The sequence below is a fragment of the Magnolia sinica genome, chromosome 19, assembly GCF_029962835.1.
Source record: "Magnolia sinica isolate HGM2019 chromosome 19, MsV1, whole genome shotgun sequence".
Taxonomy (NCBI): Eukaryota; Viridiplantae; Streptophyta; class Magnoliopsida; order Magnoliales; family Magnoliaceae; genus Magnolia; species Magnolia sinica.
This window is the reverse complement of record NC_080591.1, coordinates 8,401,414-8,421,254: the sequence shown is the minus strand read 5'-3', so window position 1 is coordinate 8,421,254 and position 19,841 is coordinate 8,401,414. Positions and strand designations below refer to the sequence as shown.

The following is a 19,841-nucleotide window of genomic DNA, read 5'->3' as shown; positions in this document are numbered from 1 at the left end:
ACTTTGAACTTTTTTTTCAAGATATAATTGAGAAAATCTCTCAAAAATAAAATACTTAAAATCAGGCCTATCCAAATCATACAGCCTGCCCCACTATAGAAAACAATGGTCGACCACACAAAAACCTAAAAATTTAGGTGGTAGACCGTAAGATATTTGGATCTGTTTGATTTTTGGTCCGTTCAGATTTCATGGAAGGGAACCCAAACTGGACAGATTACACCACGGTGGGCCCCACAAAAACAAGTGGCATTGCACGGGAAAAGTCCCGACGTTTTCGTTCTTTGTGGTCAGGAGAGTTGGTACTTGGTACTCAGACAGGATCTGACGCTTGATACACAGGCACTCTCGGAAGCTGCGTACGTTTAGTTCATTAAGTCAGATGAAACCGACTAAACTGTGGGACCCACAGTCGCTAATCAGTGTCCCAAAATCAGGACTGCTGAACGGTAATAATTTCTGATTCGTGGAAATAGGATTCGTTGGATTCTTCTTTTTCATTTTTAACCGTCCAATAAACGTCCAACAGCAGTCGTCAAATAATTGGACTTAATTTTCAGTTAATGATTCATCGAAGCTGGTATTCATAATTTAAAAAGTTTAATTTCACTTATTTGTATGCCACGTTGCAAGAATTTCTAAATGCCCGCGTATTATCTATGACACTGGGCCGGAGTATCAAAGATTTTTTTTCTTCTCCCTCTTTTACTTCCGATCTTCTCCATCTTTCCCTCCTTATATGATATCATATGATGCGCTGCCTTCGATCGAGTCGTCTCAAGTCGGCGACTATTCCAAAACTCTGTATTTCAAGGTAAGATTCTCTCTCTCTCTCTCTAAAACTCTGTATTTCAAGGTAAGACTCTCTCTCGAATCTCTCTCGAATCTCTCTGCAATAATACCATCTGCAGATCGAAGTTTGAGACGAAATCGTCAATGGCGCCTCCAATCCTTTCACTCGTGCTTCCATCTGAAACGGGTCGCGTTCTCAGCATCCAATCTCACACCGTACAGGTTCCCCGCTCTCTCTCTCTCTCTCTCTCTCTCTCTCTCTCTCTCTCTCTCCTCTGTCTATCTATCACCCCAACATGATGAGATAAACCGATGATTGGAACCGTCAATGTTCTGGATTCTATGCTATTAGGGCCATCGTAAGAAAAATGGATGATTCTGGCTATTACTATGTGTAAATGAATATGGAACATTTTACTAAAATGAAGATTTTCCATGGCCAACATTCAACTTCATTAATCGATGGTCAGGATCACCGCTGAAGCGTGATTACAAGATTGGAGCTTGTTTATGACAGAACAGAGAAGATGGATGGGTCGAATTGTTGGCCGTCTCAGCATGTGGGCATCAATGGGGCGACACATGCTGGTGATCTCGAGTCATGGAGGCGTGCCGAGCTGCATACATGCATGCCTATGTGTATACATCAGTACATGCATATGTATACGTTCGAGTATCTGAGTTATATTGCATCCTAGTATTAAGATCTTGATCAATTCGCTATTTATAACTACCCTGATTGATTTGCATACACCCATTTCAGTTCCCAAAATGGAAAATTGGGTATATGAATATCAATCAGGTTGGTTTACATAATTAGAAGTGTTTTTTTCTTTCTTCGTACATCATGTTTTCAATTTGCTGTTAATTAGAAGTGAATCTTTTTTTCTTTTTTTTTCTTTTTTTTCCCTCTCTTGCTGTGAAAGGATGTAAATTTTATGATCTAAGAAGTGATTTTATGTTTGTATTATGTTTCATGTTTCCGGAATGATTGGAAATTGTCGAAATGTTGTGTTAAGTTCTCTGAAGGACGAGTCTTTTTTATGACAAATTCTGGTCCTCGTCCTGTGCTCCCCAGGATGCATGTTAGTTCTGTTAGGTGTCCAAGTCAGATTACATGGTTCGGTGATACAAACTGTTGACCGAAGGGACCCCACTGTGGATGGTGGATACTTCAGAAGTCTGCCTTATTGGAAGATCTTGACCCTTCTGTTATTGCCTGAAAAATTGATAGTTAAAAAATGTTCATTGCAGCCATTAAAAAAGTTTATTGCAATGATCAACATTCAATGGAAGCAAAATCTGCAGAGTGCATGGATACAATCTTCTAATCTGGATCCTTGATGAAGGCAGACACTCTACTCATCATGAGGCAAATGGCTGGATAATTTCTCTTTTGCGTTATTATTTTGAACTTCGGTAGTTTTAGGAGGTTTAATAAATTGGGGTTGCTATTAACATGGAATCTGGATGGACTTAGGTTGTTTTTACCTGAAAAGGCAGGTGTTAGTGTGACAGCCTGTGCATCGCAAAATGGATTTAAGATTGAACAGAGTTTTCTCTTCCTATCATCCTGTTTGGATTTTCAGGATAGTTTTGTAGGTGGGAGAACAAGGGCCATCCTTCCAGCCGGACTTGTTGTGGACCCACTATGGCCTATCTCACTATTCATGGACAGGTTGTGCTGGCCCTGCCGATCCATGGGCGAGGGTACATTCAAATGTGCCTCAAGTCTTTTAGTAGGGTTGGCTACTTTTAGGAGTTTCTTAAAGTGGCACTTGGTTTCTATTCATGATGTCATTTGGAGAGTTACAAAAAGAAGCTGAGGTGGCCTCATAAAGAGTGCACGAGATGATTTTCCTTATTGAATGAGGTTAGAAATTTTAGAAATCAGCTTGTAGCAGTTTAAACCATGGATTTCCACCTTTTACATCTGCCACAATAGTCGGCCGACCATGGTAATGTCACTTTGGAACAGGGTGTGGGTGCCAAGTCTGGAAGTGTATTAAACACTGTCACGATAAGCTCAAAATATCTAGGAAAAGAGACGCTTCCTTACAGTAATAAATAATTTTTAAGTGAGTAACTGATAAATTCAATAAAAAATACACGAAAATTACAACTGTAAAATTCAAAGGCAATATAGAAAGAACATTGCATGGTTAAAATAAAACTATTCAGTAATCAGTAGTAATCAAACTAACAAATAATCTATTGAAAAACATAGAAAATGGCAAAATACTTATCTCAAAAAATAGTAGCTTGCATGAACATTATACTGAAGATCTTGAGTTGTACTCTTAAAATGTTAGGAGAAGATGAAGAAACAAACAAAAAGAAAGAAAAGGAAAGAAGGGACTACTTTGTTTTTCCCTGATATGGATCATGTTACCTATAAAAATGAACTGAAACTTGGTGTGTGCACTGAAAGGGGGTTCTCATGAATAATTTCTTCGACACAAAAGAATGGAGGCAAGCTTGACTACTTGAGTGCAAGGGGCAAGAACTAGGTTTAAAATTTTGGTATTGGTAGCCATGTCATGTCCCAAAGTCAATATGAATAGGTGTATATCAGCTACATCAACGGAACTGATGTGAACTTTTTGAAGTTAAAAAAAAATGAAAAGTCAAATAAATAGAGACTACTTCGTATTTATTTCATGTTTTAAAGTATGTTTTCTGCATGTATCGGTTACATTTATGGTATCGTTGTTCCTGACAGCTGTCCGTTGGTCTATTCTTGAATGCTGTTTTGACTTTTTAGTGATCATATTTACTTTATTTTTACAGTTAAAGGCATTAAGTAGTTTCAAAATCACTTAATGCATAAATCACTTTGTGAAGCTGAGAAACACAGAGTCATATATATTACAAGTCTAGGATAATATTCTGACAGCAGGAGCCAGGTGGAACTGCATTTAATCTGAGTCCCGGATTGTATGGGCCCTAGCCCCCACAATTCAGACTGGTCCTCTCATCAGGCTGGCCACTCATGTACTTTGAATGTGTCCATACATTTTTCATACATGTATCACAAGTGTCTCTGGGCTATGGCACATTCACTGTGGGCGCTGACTTGTGAATGGCCCCAGGTCATTGGACATGTCTGTCATGGTGGAGTGTATGGGCTCTTGTTTGCAACGTTTGCAGATGGGGACTTGCTAATAGTGCTCTCTTCTTTAAGCAATGCACTGTGAACCTGGTTCCAGCTTCAATTTTTAGATGATTCTGCTTTATCTTGATTCAGTCGAATTGTTCTGCTGTGTCTTAGGGATATGTTGGCAACAAATCAGCAGTCTTTCCTCTCCAACTTCTGGGCTATGATGTGGATCCAATCAACTCAGTGCAGTTCTCTAACCACACAGGCAAGCTGCTTTATATCACTTCCTTCCAACAGTCTCAGAACTCAGAGGCCTGATACGGTGCGAATTTATCTGTTCCTTTACAAGTGTGTGGCTGCTTGAAATCCTAGTTTGGATGTAGGGCAGGTCATTGTCTAATTAATCAGGGGTTGTGCAGGATATCCTACGTTTAAAGGCCAGGTTCTGAACGGTCAACAACTTTGGGATCTTATAGAAGGCCTTGAAGCAAACAATTTACTATACTACACTCATTTGTTGACCGGTATGCTATGGTGTTTTGAGCTTTATTGTCTGTTTCATCTTTTATGTTCTATATTTGTCCTGTTCGCCGTCATAATTGTATAGTTCTGCCAATAATTTGCCTTGTGACTGTTAGGACAAAAAATAGGCCTTATCTTAAGGAAAAATTGTGCATCTCTTCTTCTTCTTCATTTTTCTTTTTCTTTTCTTTTTCATAAACTGCTGCTTTAATAAGTGATTTAACCATTCTTTATGGATCATGAATTTGAATGACATTGCTTCTTTGCTGAAAATTTCTTCTACATATATACTTTTGGCTGCTCTTCTGTTTTGATTTATGAATGCTCATAAAGCATGTAGGGCTTTCTTCCTTCCATTGTGTTGAATAGAGATTTTGTGCATGCCTGAAATTTATGGTTCACTATTAACATGATAATGGAAACATTTAGATGCAAATTTTGAGTGGAAATTAGCTACATGATGCAATTTTTGGAGATGGAGTGGCAAATACTTGCATTTAGATACAACTCCAGATTCGTGCATTGCCTCCCACCTATCCACAGTTAGAAGTACCGTAATCATATTGTAGCAATGAAAAGGACTTCATTGGGATTTTCTCTAGCTTACCTTCATTGGGGTTTTGTCTAGCTTAGTCTCTTGTAGCAGCATTGCAGGTCTTTTGCATCATGTCAAATCTGTCATCATCATAATCATCTAAATCTTGTTCCAATTAATTGGGGTAAGCTAATGTCAAATCTGTCAAAGCCAACAGAAGATGACTATTAGGATTTAAGACTCTGGTTCCATATATGATTTTCATCAAGATGTTCTAGGATCCATCCTGATTCTAGTCCAAGTCATCAAACACAAAACACAATTTATTTATGCAATCTGGTTAGCAAATGTGTATCTCACAGCATCTGGTTCAATGGGACATGATTTCTATCTATAAAAAAAAGGTCTGCTCATGCTAGATCTTCATTTTTGCAAGGATATTGTTGCTCTTCATTTTGAGGATATTTTCTAACCCATAAAAGATTCAAAGAAAGCCATCAAGTTGTAATTGTGATGAAAAACCATGTTATTGTAGCTTATCTAGACCTTCAAATATGTTGTTTTTTTTTTGGCCTTGACCTAGCTTTTGAATTGTAATTCCTGCAGTTTATAATATATGGACTTGAATGTTGTTTTTTCATTTCTTGTGACATCATCTCAATTTTGGTGTATTTGCAGGTTATATTGGTTCTGTTTCATTTTTGGACACCGTATTGCAGGTTGTGGATAAGCTGCGCTCGGTTAATCCACAGCTTACATATGGTAAGTGGAGTTGACCATTTGGTTGCAGCAGGCATTGCACATCATGAACAAACATGCAACTTGCCTGCATTATGACATTTCTTGCAACAGAAAGCTAACTGACCGAATGCTTGTATCTATCTATACTATGTATTAAAGCAAGCAGCTTTTGGACATTTTTACCCTCACAATTGGTTTTGTAGGGTGGGAAACTTTGAATATTAAAAGGATATGAGAAGACATTTTAAATGAAGTTAGGGGTATTTTGGAAACTGGAAAATGTAGTTGTTGTCCACCATACAGTTCGGATTTTATCTGCAACCAAGTATTTTTTGTCTTTTCAATTCTTGGACACGTGTAGCTAAGCCTAGCAGTGGGTCGGGTTTGGTCCGGGACAAGGTCAGTGCCAGCGGCCATGCCTGACCCATTTAATTAACGGAACGAGAAATCTGGACTTCACCGAACTCGCTATCCATTACTTGGTGACCCGACCCGACCCACTTAAAAATTCTAGAGCCCGGCCCTATTAATTGCAGTCGGGTCAGGCTCAACCAACCCACGTGAACTGGCCCATATACTACATGTAATCTATCATGTTAGGTTTCTTGGCTCTTCTTGGAGTTTTTATGTGTATGGAGTTCACTATTATACACTCATAGTCCATCCATGGTGGATCCAACAAACTAATGGTCCGGATTCCTAAGCAATGGGCTACCTTTTTGGCTCGAGCTTGACCCGCAATCCAACCCAACTTGGTCCAAACCCGGCTTTGGAGTGGTTCGGGGCAATTGACCCATGGGTCAGCCCCACCCATTGCCAACCCTGCTTAAGCATCTCCTCCTCTTTTTATGTAGCCTTTAGGGAGCGTAGTAATAGGGTGACCGTGCAACAAAGGTTCTATGGGCCTACTATGATGATTGTGTGAAGCCCATACAGTGCATCCATTGGATCATCTCAAGTTATGACGTCAGCCCAAAACTGAAGCAGATATAAAGCTCGAGTAGGACCCACTACATGGAAACTTGGAGATGAGTCGCCCACTGTAGAAATTATGAACACCCTCCTCTCTCTCTCTGCTTGATGCTCGCACCTTTCCTACAATTTCTCTTAAAATTTCTCCCGTTTTCTGATTTCTCCTGCTTCTTCTTTCTCCCATCCCTTCAGTACGTACATTCCATGTGCCACTTGACCCAGTACATTATAACTGGAACCCCTATAAGCTTCATTCCTCTACCATGTAGATACCATGTTATTAACTACATTTCATGCATGTATACACATAAACCTATTAAGTGCATTAATATAGAGTAACACTTTTGAGCTAGTGATAACTCCACAATAAAGACTTTAATATCAAGTTGTGCCTTAAATTAAAGGTGTTTTGTCAGAAATTGATCTTTTTGGTTATGAATTTTTTTATTATATAAAAACTATTATTGATATTGATAGATCGTTTTATATCTAGTTTGTGATCCAGTCATGGGCGATGAAGGAAAATTGTATGTCCCGCCTGAGCTAGTTAATGTATATCGGCAAAAGGTGAGCTTTCCCATCTAGAATGAGTTGCATGGGATTCTAATGTTTCAATGAGTTATACTTATGAAGTTTCAATTGCATACTATGTATTATAAATTTCCATCACTGTTTTTTTTTTTGGTGATCTGAACCAGTGTTTATCATATGTTCATATGGTGCTTATAAGTGCTACATTCCTAGCCTACATACTCGATATATTGCTTAAAAAACTTATATTAGCTGAATAGTGGACATTGTCTTTCAACAATGAGAGTTGATCTTGCCATTCAATATTAAAAATGCTATGAGAGCTGATCTTCATTTTCCTATGAATGAAAAACACTTAAGAAAATGAACAATAAAAAAGAGAAAAATAAGAAAGAGGGAAGGACATGTGAGAGGGAGAAGCGGCGACTAATGTCTAACAGGCCTGTTCACAACTTTATCAATAAAAAGAGTAGAAGGATGGAAATGCCTTTAAACACTGGAAACGAACTACAACACTACCATATACACATGCATGGTCAGACGATTGTGCATGTGCATGCAAACACACCCCCAAGTTGGTGTGCAGACATAATAAGTACTCAAATGTTCTGATAAATGGAGCCAGAATGTGTAAAGAGATTTAGTAAAGAAATTGACAACTTGATAATCAGACTTCACATAAGGAATTTGTAATTCATATTTGATTACTGAGTGACTTTCTCCTGTACAAAATGGCATTATGCTCTAATATGCTTAGTCCGAATTAGGTGCAGTTTGTTTGGGCTGACAATGGACTGCAGTTGGATTTTAGGGTATTAATTTGGAGTTTTGGGAACATGGGCTGTAAATTGAACATTTTTAGGCTCTGGGTATGTACTGTGGTTGAATATTGGGGTGGTATTTGGGGCCACTGTTAGGATGGGGATTATGATTAGTGCAGATTGGAAAATTGGAATAAATTGGGATTGTGGTAAATGTTTGGGTATTGGAAAAATTGGTGTTGGGTTTAAGATTTCAAAATTGGTTAAAGTGGGGTGTATGGTTGGGGAAGTTCTGATTTTATTTTTTTACTTTTTGGATTTAGGGCTTAGTAATAGGGGAATTCAGGCGTGGAATTAGTTTTAGGGGTTTGGGGAAATTTGGGAAAAACGAGAATTGGAGCTTAGAATTAGAGGAATTTGTGGAACTAGAATTCCAAGGTTAAAGTTAGGAAAATTGGGGACTTTGTAAAATTGGTTTTCTAGGTTTTAAGGAAATTAGGGATTTTGGGGAAGTAAGAATATTGGGTTATGGAATTTAAGGATTTTGAAAAATTAAGGTTTTGGGTTTTAGGGAAATTGGGGAAACTGGGACTTTTGATTTGAGAATTTGGGGATTTTGCAAAATTGGTGTCCGATGGTTTAGAGAAATTGGGGATTTTGAGAAAATTGGGCCCAATGAAAATCTAGGGTTTGTGATTTGGAATTTTGAGTAACTAGGAAAATTAGGATTTTGGAATGGGGAAATTGTGGAAAAGAAACTACTAATGAAGAAGGAAACAAGCAAATGCCTGGGATTCTACTGAATATGACCTAAAAAATGATGCAACAACTTGAAGAAATGAAATAAATTTGATATGCAAATTCATGCATGATGCCATGTGGGATCATGGAATCATTCCCATGACTTAAATGTTGAGTTGTTTATTGAGTCAGAGAGTTGTTGCACCCACGTCGTAGGTAATTCAATGGCCTAGTAGATCTGTGGGAGAATAAGTCAAGTAGGGAGTTAATTAGTTGAAGTGTAGAATACATGTCATATAGTTGAGTTGTTGTGGGTGATGTAGCTACTTAATTACGTGTTAAGCAATGAAGATGAATAAATTAATCTTCTTTCTTCTATGAAAATTTTGGAGGCCGGTTCTCCCTGAACTAAATCAACTTGCATTATCTTTTATTTTACTACAGTTCCACCAAAAAAGAAGAAAGGCCATACCAAAGTGGTATCAGAACCACTTTTGGAAATGGCTGACCTCACGAGTTGATGAGCATGACGCTGAGATTGGGTGTCTGCAGGAACCATCAACCAAGCAGGAGCTGATGTTACCTAACGTCCCGAAAGTTGACGACCATAGATATCAAGTATGACCATCTTGCAACTTCTCTCTGGAAGGACATAGGTGAGAGGTCCAAAGGGTGTTCCCATGTCCAACTTTCATGAGTTGAAGCCGGATGGGTTTATTCACAATCCGGTTTGATTGGGACCATTCAAACAAGGTTGCTCAAATTGTATTTCCCTCGCTACAGTGGGGAAGACCTCTAATGGTTTCGATGGTTGGAGAAGGCCCAAGGCCCAATGTCTTGGTATGAGTTTGTTGTGGCATTCAACACTAGGTTAGGACCTATAGAGTTCGAGGACTATGCCAGGACTTTGGCCAAGCTGCGGTAGACCACGTCATCGTGGGATTATCAAGCTCAGTTCAAAAGGTTGGCTAACTGCATTGAAGGCTTGTGCAAGTCTTTCCTGCTGAGCTGCTTTGTTTGTGGGCTTAAGGATGAGCTTAGGCTGGATGTTTAGATGTTCAATCCTAGGTCCCTTGTAGCAGCAATCAGGTTGGCCAGACTTCAAGTGGAAAAGTTGATTGCAAGAAGGAAGATGATGCGACCTAAGGGGGTCAAGGCCTCCACTGCACCCAGTGTAGGGGCGTCTAAGGGGACCACACCACTAATCAAATGACTGACACTAATTGAAATCATAGGAAAAAGACTAATTGATTTTTGTTCATTGCTCAACACATAATTAAATAGCTACATCACCCACAAAAACTCACCTACTCAACTACACGACATGTGTCCCAAACTTCAATTGGTTGACATCCTACTTGACTTATTCTCCTACCAATCTAGTAGTCTACTAAACTACCTGCAACGCAAGTGCAATGATTCTTTGGCTCAATTAACAACTCAATGGTAAAGTTATGAGAATGATCCCATGATCCCGCATGGCATCGTGCATGGATGCACATATCATTTGAATTAAATTCAAAATAAACCCCAATTTGGGGCTTTAGATTGTCTCCAAGATGCTACAAGTGAACTTCTATCAATATGAGATCAACAAATAAACAACAATAACAACGAAAATATTATAGTGTTTATCTCTGTTGTCTAGTATTTGGCCCTAGTGGAGAGAACCCAACAACATAATTTTTAACATTCAGAAAGTAATGAAGTGATCTTCCATAGGGCTTGAGGGAGGGTGTCTATATGGGCCTTGGGGGTTCCTAGTATGAAGGTTGTAGATTGGAAGAGATTCTAGGTTTGTTGGAGGGCTCCCCCTTTATTGGTGGGGAAGTGGGGCTGATTTCTTATCATCCTTCGTCCTTCCTCTGCTTTTGTAATCTTCTGCTTTTGTTTGGTATTAAATAAAACTTTCTGTTGCCCAAAAACGAATAGATAATTAAATAATGAAGAAAATGGTAGATCAATGGAATAGCTCCATTCAAAACCCTTAGGCATTGGACTCAAAGTGTGCCTAGAGGCATTGCACCAATAGTGACTTGAATCCCATTGCAGGAAACAAGAGAAATATACAAAACCAAACATTATTCAATCAGTAATCATCATCCATTTTCTTGTATGTGTGGCCAATACTTGCAGGGTTTTACTTAGGTCTCTATGTAATACAAATAAACCAAGAATAAAACCCTCTTTATCCACATAAAGTAGCCTTATCCCTTTCAGTCCATACATGTGCTTGTGCAGCTTAAAACTCACATTAATATGATGCGCCAACTCTATTTTACATCATTTTACTGTTTTAGATTATTACTTTGCTTACTTTTTTCATGTGTTTTTTTCCTTCTTCTTATTGTGGCTTTAATTTGATTGGTGCTTGGGAGTGAGGGGAAAGTTTGAGCCCTTTGCTTTGTCTCACTTCTACATTGACCTCAACTACTGAATGTTTCATTCTATTGATGGTCAGTGTGGGTGCACCTCAGTTGGCAACATGCCTGAAAGTTATTGTTATAAGATTTTAATAAGATGTCTTTGTATATCTTGCATACTTCATCCTTGTTTTGTACTATATCGTGGAAATATATTGGTGGATCCATGCTTTGATGAACTTTTCCATGTTCAGGTTGTCCCAGTGGCTTCAATGTTGACACCTAACCAATTTGAAGCGGAACAGTTGACAGGGTTTAGGTACTAACTACTGCATTTTTGTGTTTTTGAGCATTTAGTAGACGCCAAGTTTATTCTAGTGTTTTTCTTTGTATATTTCACTTTCGATGTTTCTTCTTTTAATTAGTCATTACGAGATCACAGGTGCTTCTGGAATGCCTATTCCATGCTTAATGTCATCAGCACATGCACCATGGAATTCATTAAAATAATTAGTGAAATGTCAGGACAATGATCTTAATTATTCTACTCTTTCAGCGAGATAGAACAACTTCTAAGGAATATCCAATGTGTTTTGTAACTTGGTGTTATCCTTGCAGAAGTTTCTTTCCATATCTGATTTATCCATAGGAAGTCTAGGACAAGTCCCAATAGGATGGATAAATAGTGGAGATCAGATTGAGATAGTTGTAGAGCAGATTGAGGAAAACCCTAATTCCTTTGTGCTGGTAGATCCAATCAATGATTCAGCGCATCACTACCACGGTACCACCGGCAATGGAATCCTTTTCCAATCCCTTCTTTTTCCAGTGAAAAGAATTTTGCAATTGAATATTGATAGATTGGCCATGATCTCTCAAGCAAATGAATTTTGAACGGATGAAGATGTAAAAAGCAGTTTGCCTGAGGAGATCCAATCTGGTGGTGGGTGAGATGGAGCCTCATGGGGGATGGTTTGAATGGCGGAGGTGATTGGACCAGAGCTTGGAATCATATATGCACATTTATATTCAGTTTCTAACAAAATGATGCTAGCAAAGGAAAAGTCTGCCATGCTAATTTGTTGATAATCCAAGAACAAAATGAAGAAATGCATAACCTCCATTGGTAATTTGATATAACTGAAAAGCAGCTATGATTCACATACAAGTTCACATCCTCATCACTCAAAAAAAAAAAAAAAAAAGGAAAAAAGAAACACACACACACACACAGAGAGTAAGGGAGGGAGACTTAATCCTTCATAAACTTTATCTACGCTTAGAATGTTGTTTGTTTACACAGAGTAATTTTATATTTCCATTTTGATCTTTGTCTGTGAACCTAAAAAGGTATTTCTTATTGTGCAGCAAAAGGAAATTTTGGTATTATTAACTCCATTGCTGTGCCATTCTAGTACTCTTTGCCTCTGTGTGTCTTTTGATAAGAATTATATGCACTTACAGGATTAATTCTGAAAGTGATGGCTTGAAAGCTTGCAACCTTCTTCATGCCACTGGGCCTTCAAAGGTTTTGTTGTGCTTGTTAACAATTCCAAAATAATATCTGCTAATGAAATGCTAATTCACTTCTGGTCTGGGAGCTATTTATTCATATGTTAATATTTCTACCTTCCTTCTTGTAAGTTCTGCTGTTAATATGTTGTTCTAGTATAGGTCTATGGCCTATTTTTTTTTTTTTTTTTTCTTTTCTTCTTTCACACAAGTAGGAATGTAGATGCTTTATACAGGCTTATAGCTTGTTTTTCCAATGAATCGGTCTGCATCAGGTCTTTACACTGAATATCAGCAGCATACCTTTTCCTCGTAATATTCCAACCATATGGAAAAACACTTACTTGTTTGTGCCAATAATCTTATCTCACAAGGTAGAATTTTGTATGAATTGTAATTTGATTTTATGGAATAAAGATCACCGAGGCCATTATTAGAGCCACCTTTGCTTGTAACAACCAAGATGTTGTCAATGCTTAATTCTTTTTTGGGATAAATGACTTACCAAGAGACCGTGAAGAACAATATAGAGGCTCTCTGGAAACGGGAAAAAAAGCCTAACAAAAAGAAAATAGCCTTAAGCAAAGAAAGGGGTGACCTCTAGGAAGCAATAGCCCATGGTTTATCAAGGTTATTGGCCACATCAGTAGGTGCAAACATTTGAATTTTTTCACGGGGTTCTTTGATCTCCATGGTTGTCGGTTTAGGCTCCAACTCCATGGCTCAGTGGTAGACATGCTTTGTTTCAATACTGGGACCAGGGATCGAGTGCCCATGTGGTGTGGATGGGTGTGTGTATGAAAAAAATGGCCGTTTGTTTAGTCATAATGCCTAGAGAACATGTGATGCAAGATGGATAGCCTAAACTAGGATGTTGAAATAATCAATAGATTACTAGAGTAGATCAAAGCAGGAAATAAAGCCAATATACCACAAAGCTAGAGAAAATCAAATATTCAATTAAGCTCAAGTTCAAGACCACATCACGATCCTGCAAAATAGATCCTTGAGACCACACAGGATTCATTTTAGATTTGAGGATTCATTTCGCTTTACTAGGGTTTGAATGGACTAGGGTTTGGGTCTGAAAATAAAAAACTGGGAATTTAGGGTTTTAGAAAAGGCTAGGGCTAGTGTTAGGGTTTTATAAAATAGAGAGGGGGAAGGCTGATCAGATGTATGGACGCTGTACAGACTGATCCGTGCAGTGTACGGGCACATTTGTACAGTCATACAGACGGTGGGGTGGGGTGGGTTGGTTTGGTTGGTGATGAGTTGGATTGATAGTGGTGGAGTTAGGGTTTGTGAGAGGAGAGGAAAATTCAATGGGAAAAGAGGGTTTGTAAAAGAGAAAGGAATGCCTGGATAGGAATAAGAAAGATAACTTGGAATCACTCCAATGGCTACACACAAATTCCATCCATGCAATGTAGAGAAATTTCATTCAATATGTCCCTTATTCCAAATTTGTTTGAGATATATATAAGAAAACCTAAGCAAACCCTAAGTCTAGAACTATTTTTGATCGTCCGAATCTATTAATGATCAAGATCAAAACATGAATCTCTCATAATCTAAAATAAAACTGCAAAAATAAAACAAAAATAAAGATGTGCCACACGGCACAAGGATGATCTCCAACGTGCAGCAGGTATGCCACACGTCCACACGCGATCAACAACTTGGATGTCTCCGAACATATCCAACGGTTCGGATCACCAAGCTAATGTATCCAAGATTTCCAACGGCATGGTCTAACATTTATAACGTCCAGAGGTGGTTTAGGTCAAGTTGGGTGACGTCCAAACAATCCAAAGATGTATCAATCAATTCCAAATAAGAAGCCCACATGCATCTTCCTAGTGTGATGCCTTCAAAGATGCACAACCATGCATGCGGAGTCTTTAATGCAGCTAAGAACTCCAATTGGGTCAACTGAGCCCCATGTAATGATCATTCAACCATGATGAAGCTGGGGCTGGGGCCTTGTATGAAGGTGCTCTGATGCCTTCATCAACATGCACACCTACGACCACGCACATAGTGAGCCCATAGACATGAGATTCCCTGGGAAAATTTTATTAGTCTTGTGACTTGTTTGTGGTTATATTCCTTATTTAAAGTTAATAAAAGACAAACCTTTGTATTTGTGATGAGTTTCATGGCAAACTTGTTTTCATTGATCATATGGTTCAACTAACAGGTGTTGCTCTCTCTCTCTCTCTCTCTCTCTCTCTCTCTCTCTCTCTCTCTCTCTCTCTTGTGCTGCTATCTTGTGACTTCTTTTTCTTAGTGTAACAGTTAATTGAATAAAGATAGGAGCATTATTAAAAAGAGAAAGACTTTAAACAAGAGATAAAGAAAGAAAAGCAATTAAATCAGAAGTAGATAATATTTTGTTCTTGTGGATTCATTTTCTATATTGCACGTTTATGAACTATTATTATCGTATGATTGCATTCATTGCTGCTTCTGAATCCAAATCACGCCTTTGTATAAATTACATAGTTCACGACTATTTTCTCTAGATATGTTTTATATATATATATATATATATATATATATATATATATATATATATATATATATATATATATATTTATGCAAGCATTGCCACTAAACCTTTTCCGAGTTTGTTTTATACCATAATCCTTTGGCCATATTTTTGCAGGTAGTGATAACAAGTGTTCATGTAGAAGACAGCTTTGTCCTCATTGGTAGTCATCAGAAAGTAAATGTATGTTTGTTATTACTTGTAAAGTCTGTTCATTGGATTTGCAAGGAAACTGGACACACTGCAGACTTGACCTCTATATATTTGAAATAATGGGATGATGAATTGGGGTTAACAGGTCATTGTAATATTTAATATACACTGATTTAGAATCTAGAATCTTTGGATTTAAAAAAATAAATTCTAGATAGTATTTCAGTGAGTACTCAATTGCAAGGTTTAAAGAAGTGTTATGATCCCATAGCAGCTGACTGGTACTGCATTTGTATCACAGTAATGGCTGTTAGTGGAAAACATCAACAACCTAGAAATAACAGCTGTGCTTTTACTATGAAAACAGCTTCATAATTCATATCATAAAGCCGTTGTGTTAAAAAAGGAGTCTTTTTTAATAATGGCTGTTATTCAATTGTGAACAAGGGTTGTTATTTTAACAGCCATGTTTCATGACATGGCATGATAGAGAGTGACTGGTACCACTGTTTGTAATGGGTGTTGTAATTGGTGTTATGATGTTTTTCTAAAAACTTGCTGAACTGTTGCAGGGTCAGCCACCTGAGCAATTCAAGATCTTGATACCCAAAATACCTGCATATTTTACAGTATGTTACTATTTTGTAATCTTGCAGTCTTCCTTTATATGTCTGCATATTTATGTATATATTATATTTCTTTGCTGGTAAATAGTTTTTATATTTCTGGAAATTTCTTATGTGTAGAGAGCTTTGCTAAGCTCACACTAATCTGCAATAAAGCTCATGTACTCATCATGTGTGCCAGCATGGCATGTAGGTGCGAGATACCATCCATCCATCAGGTTGGTCTGACCCGATAAATGTTGGAAATCTGGTCCACCAGTCTGTGTGCCCTAATATGGGAAAGAAGTGGATGGGTTAGAAAATTTCAGTGAAGTTTTTCTGAGCTGTGGCCCACTTGACCGGTGGATCAACCTGATTCTTGGGCTAGGGCATCAATATAGTGGTCCCATTTTGATAGATGGATTGAATATTGGACCTACTATGCCATGCTGGCGCATGTGTGGCGTTTACATGAGCTTTATTGCATACACATGTAGGCTTAGCAAGGTTCATGGGTAGATGTTACCGTTGAAGTGTTGGTAAGCTGTTTGTTGGGGAATCACATTAAATTAGAAGATTTCTGATCAAATATTGGTAAAATTTTAGAACTTCAACTTCAATATAGTGGTGCTGTTCTGATAGATGGATTGGATCTGGGACCCTAACATGCCTGCTGGTGCATGTGTGGTGTTTGCGTGAGCTTTATTGCACAGGTGTTGGGCTTGGCAAGGTTCATGGATAGATATTGCTGCTCAAGTGCAAGCTGTTTGTAGGGGAATCACATTAAATTAGATGGTTTCTGATCAAATATTGGTCAAAATTTAAAACTTCAACTTCTGCAAAAGAACTCAGTATGAAATTCAGGTCTCGGTGCCTTAATAGGAAAACAACAAGGCCGGCAGCAGTCGCCCAAGAATTCTTTGCATTTGTGACTGCTAAAGCTGGAGACTATGAATGTGTCCTTTAAACTGGGAACTGATCCACATACGTACGGCATATAGTTTCTGTAATTGCTGTGTATGTGGCATATATTCATGCCTCCATATAATGGCTGCATGCATAACACAGTGCATGAGATTGAAACCATTCATTTAGTCGGTCCATAGTTGATGGGCCATAGACCAAAATCACACAGATTGGATGAGCCCAACCCTTCAATTGGTGGCGTACTAATGGACACTAAAAGGCAAAAATCAGCAATAACTCACATTCAGTGAGAAGTTCATTCATGAAATGGTTATGATAGTCCAGTCAAGGCAACTTTTATTCAGCAGCCAATGTATTGTGTTGAATACATTATGTTAAAAACTTAGAATGCTATTAACAAAAGATGCAACTCTCGTCTTGACAATTTATTTTTGTTTGGACAGTTGTTATTTATTTTTGTCTCATCGTATTGGATATGTTCATGAAAGGGATCCTTGGAATAAGTTCAGAATTTTGTTCTTATGCTTGGGCTATTCGAATTTGTTTATCTTGTTCTATATTAACCACGGAGGTTTTGAACTTTTGTTTAGTTCACAATTAGCAGGTATTGAATCCCTTGTTGTCGTTGGTTCCCATAGATAGATGGAGGGAGGGAGGGACACACACACACATGCATATATATAGTTTCCTCTTGTGCACCATATTTCTGTGTTTAGGATTTTACATAAAATGATATTGTGGGTTTGTTAAACCCTTATGTCCAAAATTCCTCTCCTCTCTCTCTTCTCTTTGCAAAATATTGAATTATAACAGTCCCCATTGTGTGAACATTCCCAATGAATCATTAGGATTCGTTTTCAACAGAATCTTCTGCAGTCACAGGTTCCGTTGTTCCCATAACTTATCCATTAATTACTAGGCCTGAACTCTGCAATGGAGTTCCTCAATTTAAGTTTGTTCCCAAGTCAATCTCCTCAGTCTCTATTAATTTGAGGCCCTTTATTATTGGTATTTTCCTATGAACCGTATTCATCTAATTATAGACGAATCAGTATTGATGCTTTATCGCACTGCCTTTTATAATGCTGTAAAATCCTATTTCCCATGTGTAAGAGGATTTTTTGTTCTAAATTTAATTTAAAGACAATAATCTGTTCTTGGAAAAGCATGAGATACCTAAAGACAGTAGAGTTTAAATTCTACCTTTTATTCCTTTTATTTTTATTATCTTTTGAGGATCTGTTTCCATTGAAAATTCTTCATCCAAGGGTCATCTTACCATGGATTTTAAAGGAGATAAGAAGAAAGGAAAAAAGGAAAAAAGAAATTGAGTGATTTCGAATGGCGCATGTGGATGCACAAGTGAATTGGAAATACAAAAATTAATGTGCTAGTATTCTTTATGAGGAAGTAGCCCTCAGGTTGCAGAAATGGTTCCTATTTAATCCAACTTGAAAGGAGCATAATTTTGCAATTGCAATTTAGTGCCAGGATCCAGACCCTCAATATGATTGCTAAGGAAATTACTATTTTGGTACTTTATTTTTTATGGGTGGATTTGGCTGCACCAAATATCAAAATTTCATGAAATTTCATGATATTTGGTGCAACCAAACACACCCATTTTACAAATAGTTGTGATCAGTCCATCAACATGCACTGTTTGAGTTCTGTAGGTGGTCTAAGTTGAATTTGATTGGTCATAATTGCAATGTTGTGTGCATACTGCATTGAAGCCACATTGATTTTTTCTCTCATTTATAATTCTTTTTTCATGGTTGCTAGAGGATGTTTCCAATATACCATGCTTTTGGTCTGACATGTATCTGGATGTGACTTAGGGGACAGGTGATCTAATGACTGCACTTTTACTAGGATGGAGCAATGTAAGTATTCCAAAACTTCCTTATCAGCTTATTCCCGTGCCCAAATCTAACAACTGAGGGTGATATTTCCCCGCATCAAACCTTTTATCACCTTTTCTGTTTTATTGCTTTTTTGTTGTGTAGAAATATCCGGATAACCTTGACAAAGCATCAGAGCTTGCTGTGTCAAGTCTGCAGGTATCTTACTTGTACCACTGCTGTTGTTCTAGAATTTGCTCAACTTTTCTATTCACATTTGCTTACATTTGTTTTACCCCTTGCTTTGCATGTTACTAAATTTCCATTGATTAGAAGGCTATTTGACCCAAGGCCATTGTGCCTGTTTTAGAAGGAAGGAAAAAGCCATTCCGGCCTAGAATTATGGAGAAAGCCCTTTCTGCCCAAATGCAAAATGTACTTTCTGCAGTGTCCAGATAGCATACACCATTCGAAATGCATGAAGGTGTTGTGAATGTTGGATGCTATACATGAAGCTTTTGACCCAGTGCGATTCTTCTATAAGCTATCAGAAAGTGTTTATGGTTTCAAACAAGAATTGATCCATTATCATTTTGGCAAATTTCACCTTAGGAGAAATGCTAATGGTACTCGTGAATTTGGACTTGCCAGCGAACTGATGGCCACGCATGACATTGTCAAGCGTGCATGCAATACTGAAGCCAATCATGACATGTGCCCCCACTATTTGGATAATCTATCCCATAAGTTAGGTCTGTCTGCTCATTTGGTGGCTCCCACATGAGTTCAGCATGGACTGCCAGTCGGTTTTTAAACATCCATTTTTTGTTCCAGAACCTGATGAGCAGAATACATGTGGCATTAGCATAGTTCTTGGAACTATGGTTATGAACCTGAACTTCTAGGCTTGATTTGTGCAGGCACTGCTCCAAAGAACAGTAGCGGATTACAGAAGTGCGGGATTCGATCCTCAATCGAGCAGTCTAGAGATCCGATTGATTCAGAGCCTGGACGACATCCGCAACCCACAGGTCAATTACAAGGCTGTGAAATATAATTAAGAGCGAGAGATGCTGGTCAATTTAAGTAGTAAACTGAAAGAGAAAAAAAGAAGCAAAAAGGGCATGTCTTTAAATTAAAAGATTATCTTACTACTGTTCTTGAATAAATGATTGAATTTACAGACCA

The 19,841-nt window shown here is 38.0% G+C and overlaps 1 protein-coding gene across 2 annotated transcripts; it reads left to right on the top strand.

The window, feature by feature from the left end:
* The first annotated feature begins 664 nt into the window (after positions 1–664).
* LOC131234450 (pyridoxal kinase) lies at positions 665–19,841 on the top strand. 2 transcript variants are annotated; one of them, XM_058231339.1, is made up of 13 exons: positions 666–814; positions 912–1,014; positions 4,064–4,157; positions 4,312–4,416; positions 5,628–5,711; positions 7,156–7,229; positions 11,313–11,377; positions 12,523–12,586; positions 15,242–15,307; positions 15,850–15,906; positions 18,651–18,695; positions 18,819–18,872; positions 19,574–19,841. In XM_058231339.1, the coding sequence occupies exons 1-13, from the start codon at positions 750–752 to the stop codon at positions 19,712–19,714; spliced, it is 1,017 nt and encodes a 338-aa protein (XP_058087322.1). In that variant the 5' UTR covers positions 666–749; the 3' UTR covers positions 19,715–19,841. The 2 variants fall into 2 exon arrangements, with proteins under 2 accessions (XP_058087323.1, XP_058087322.1); XM_058231340.1 differs by lacking the exon at positions 15,850–15,906 and having other exon boundaries at positions 665–814.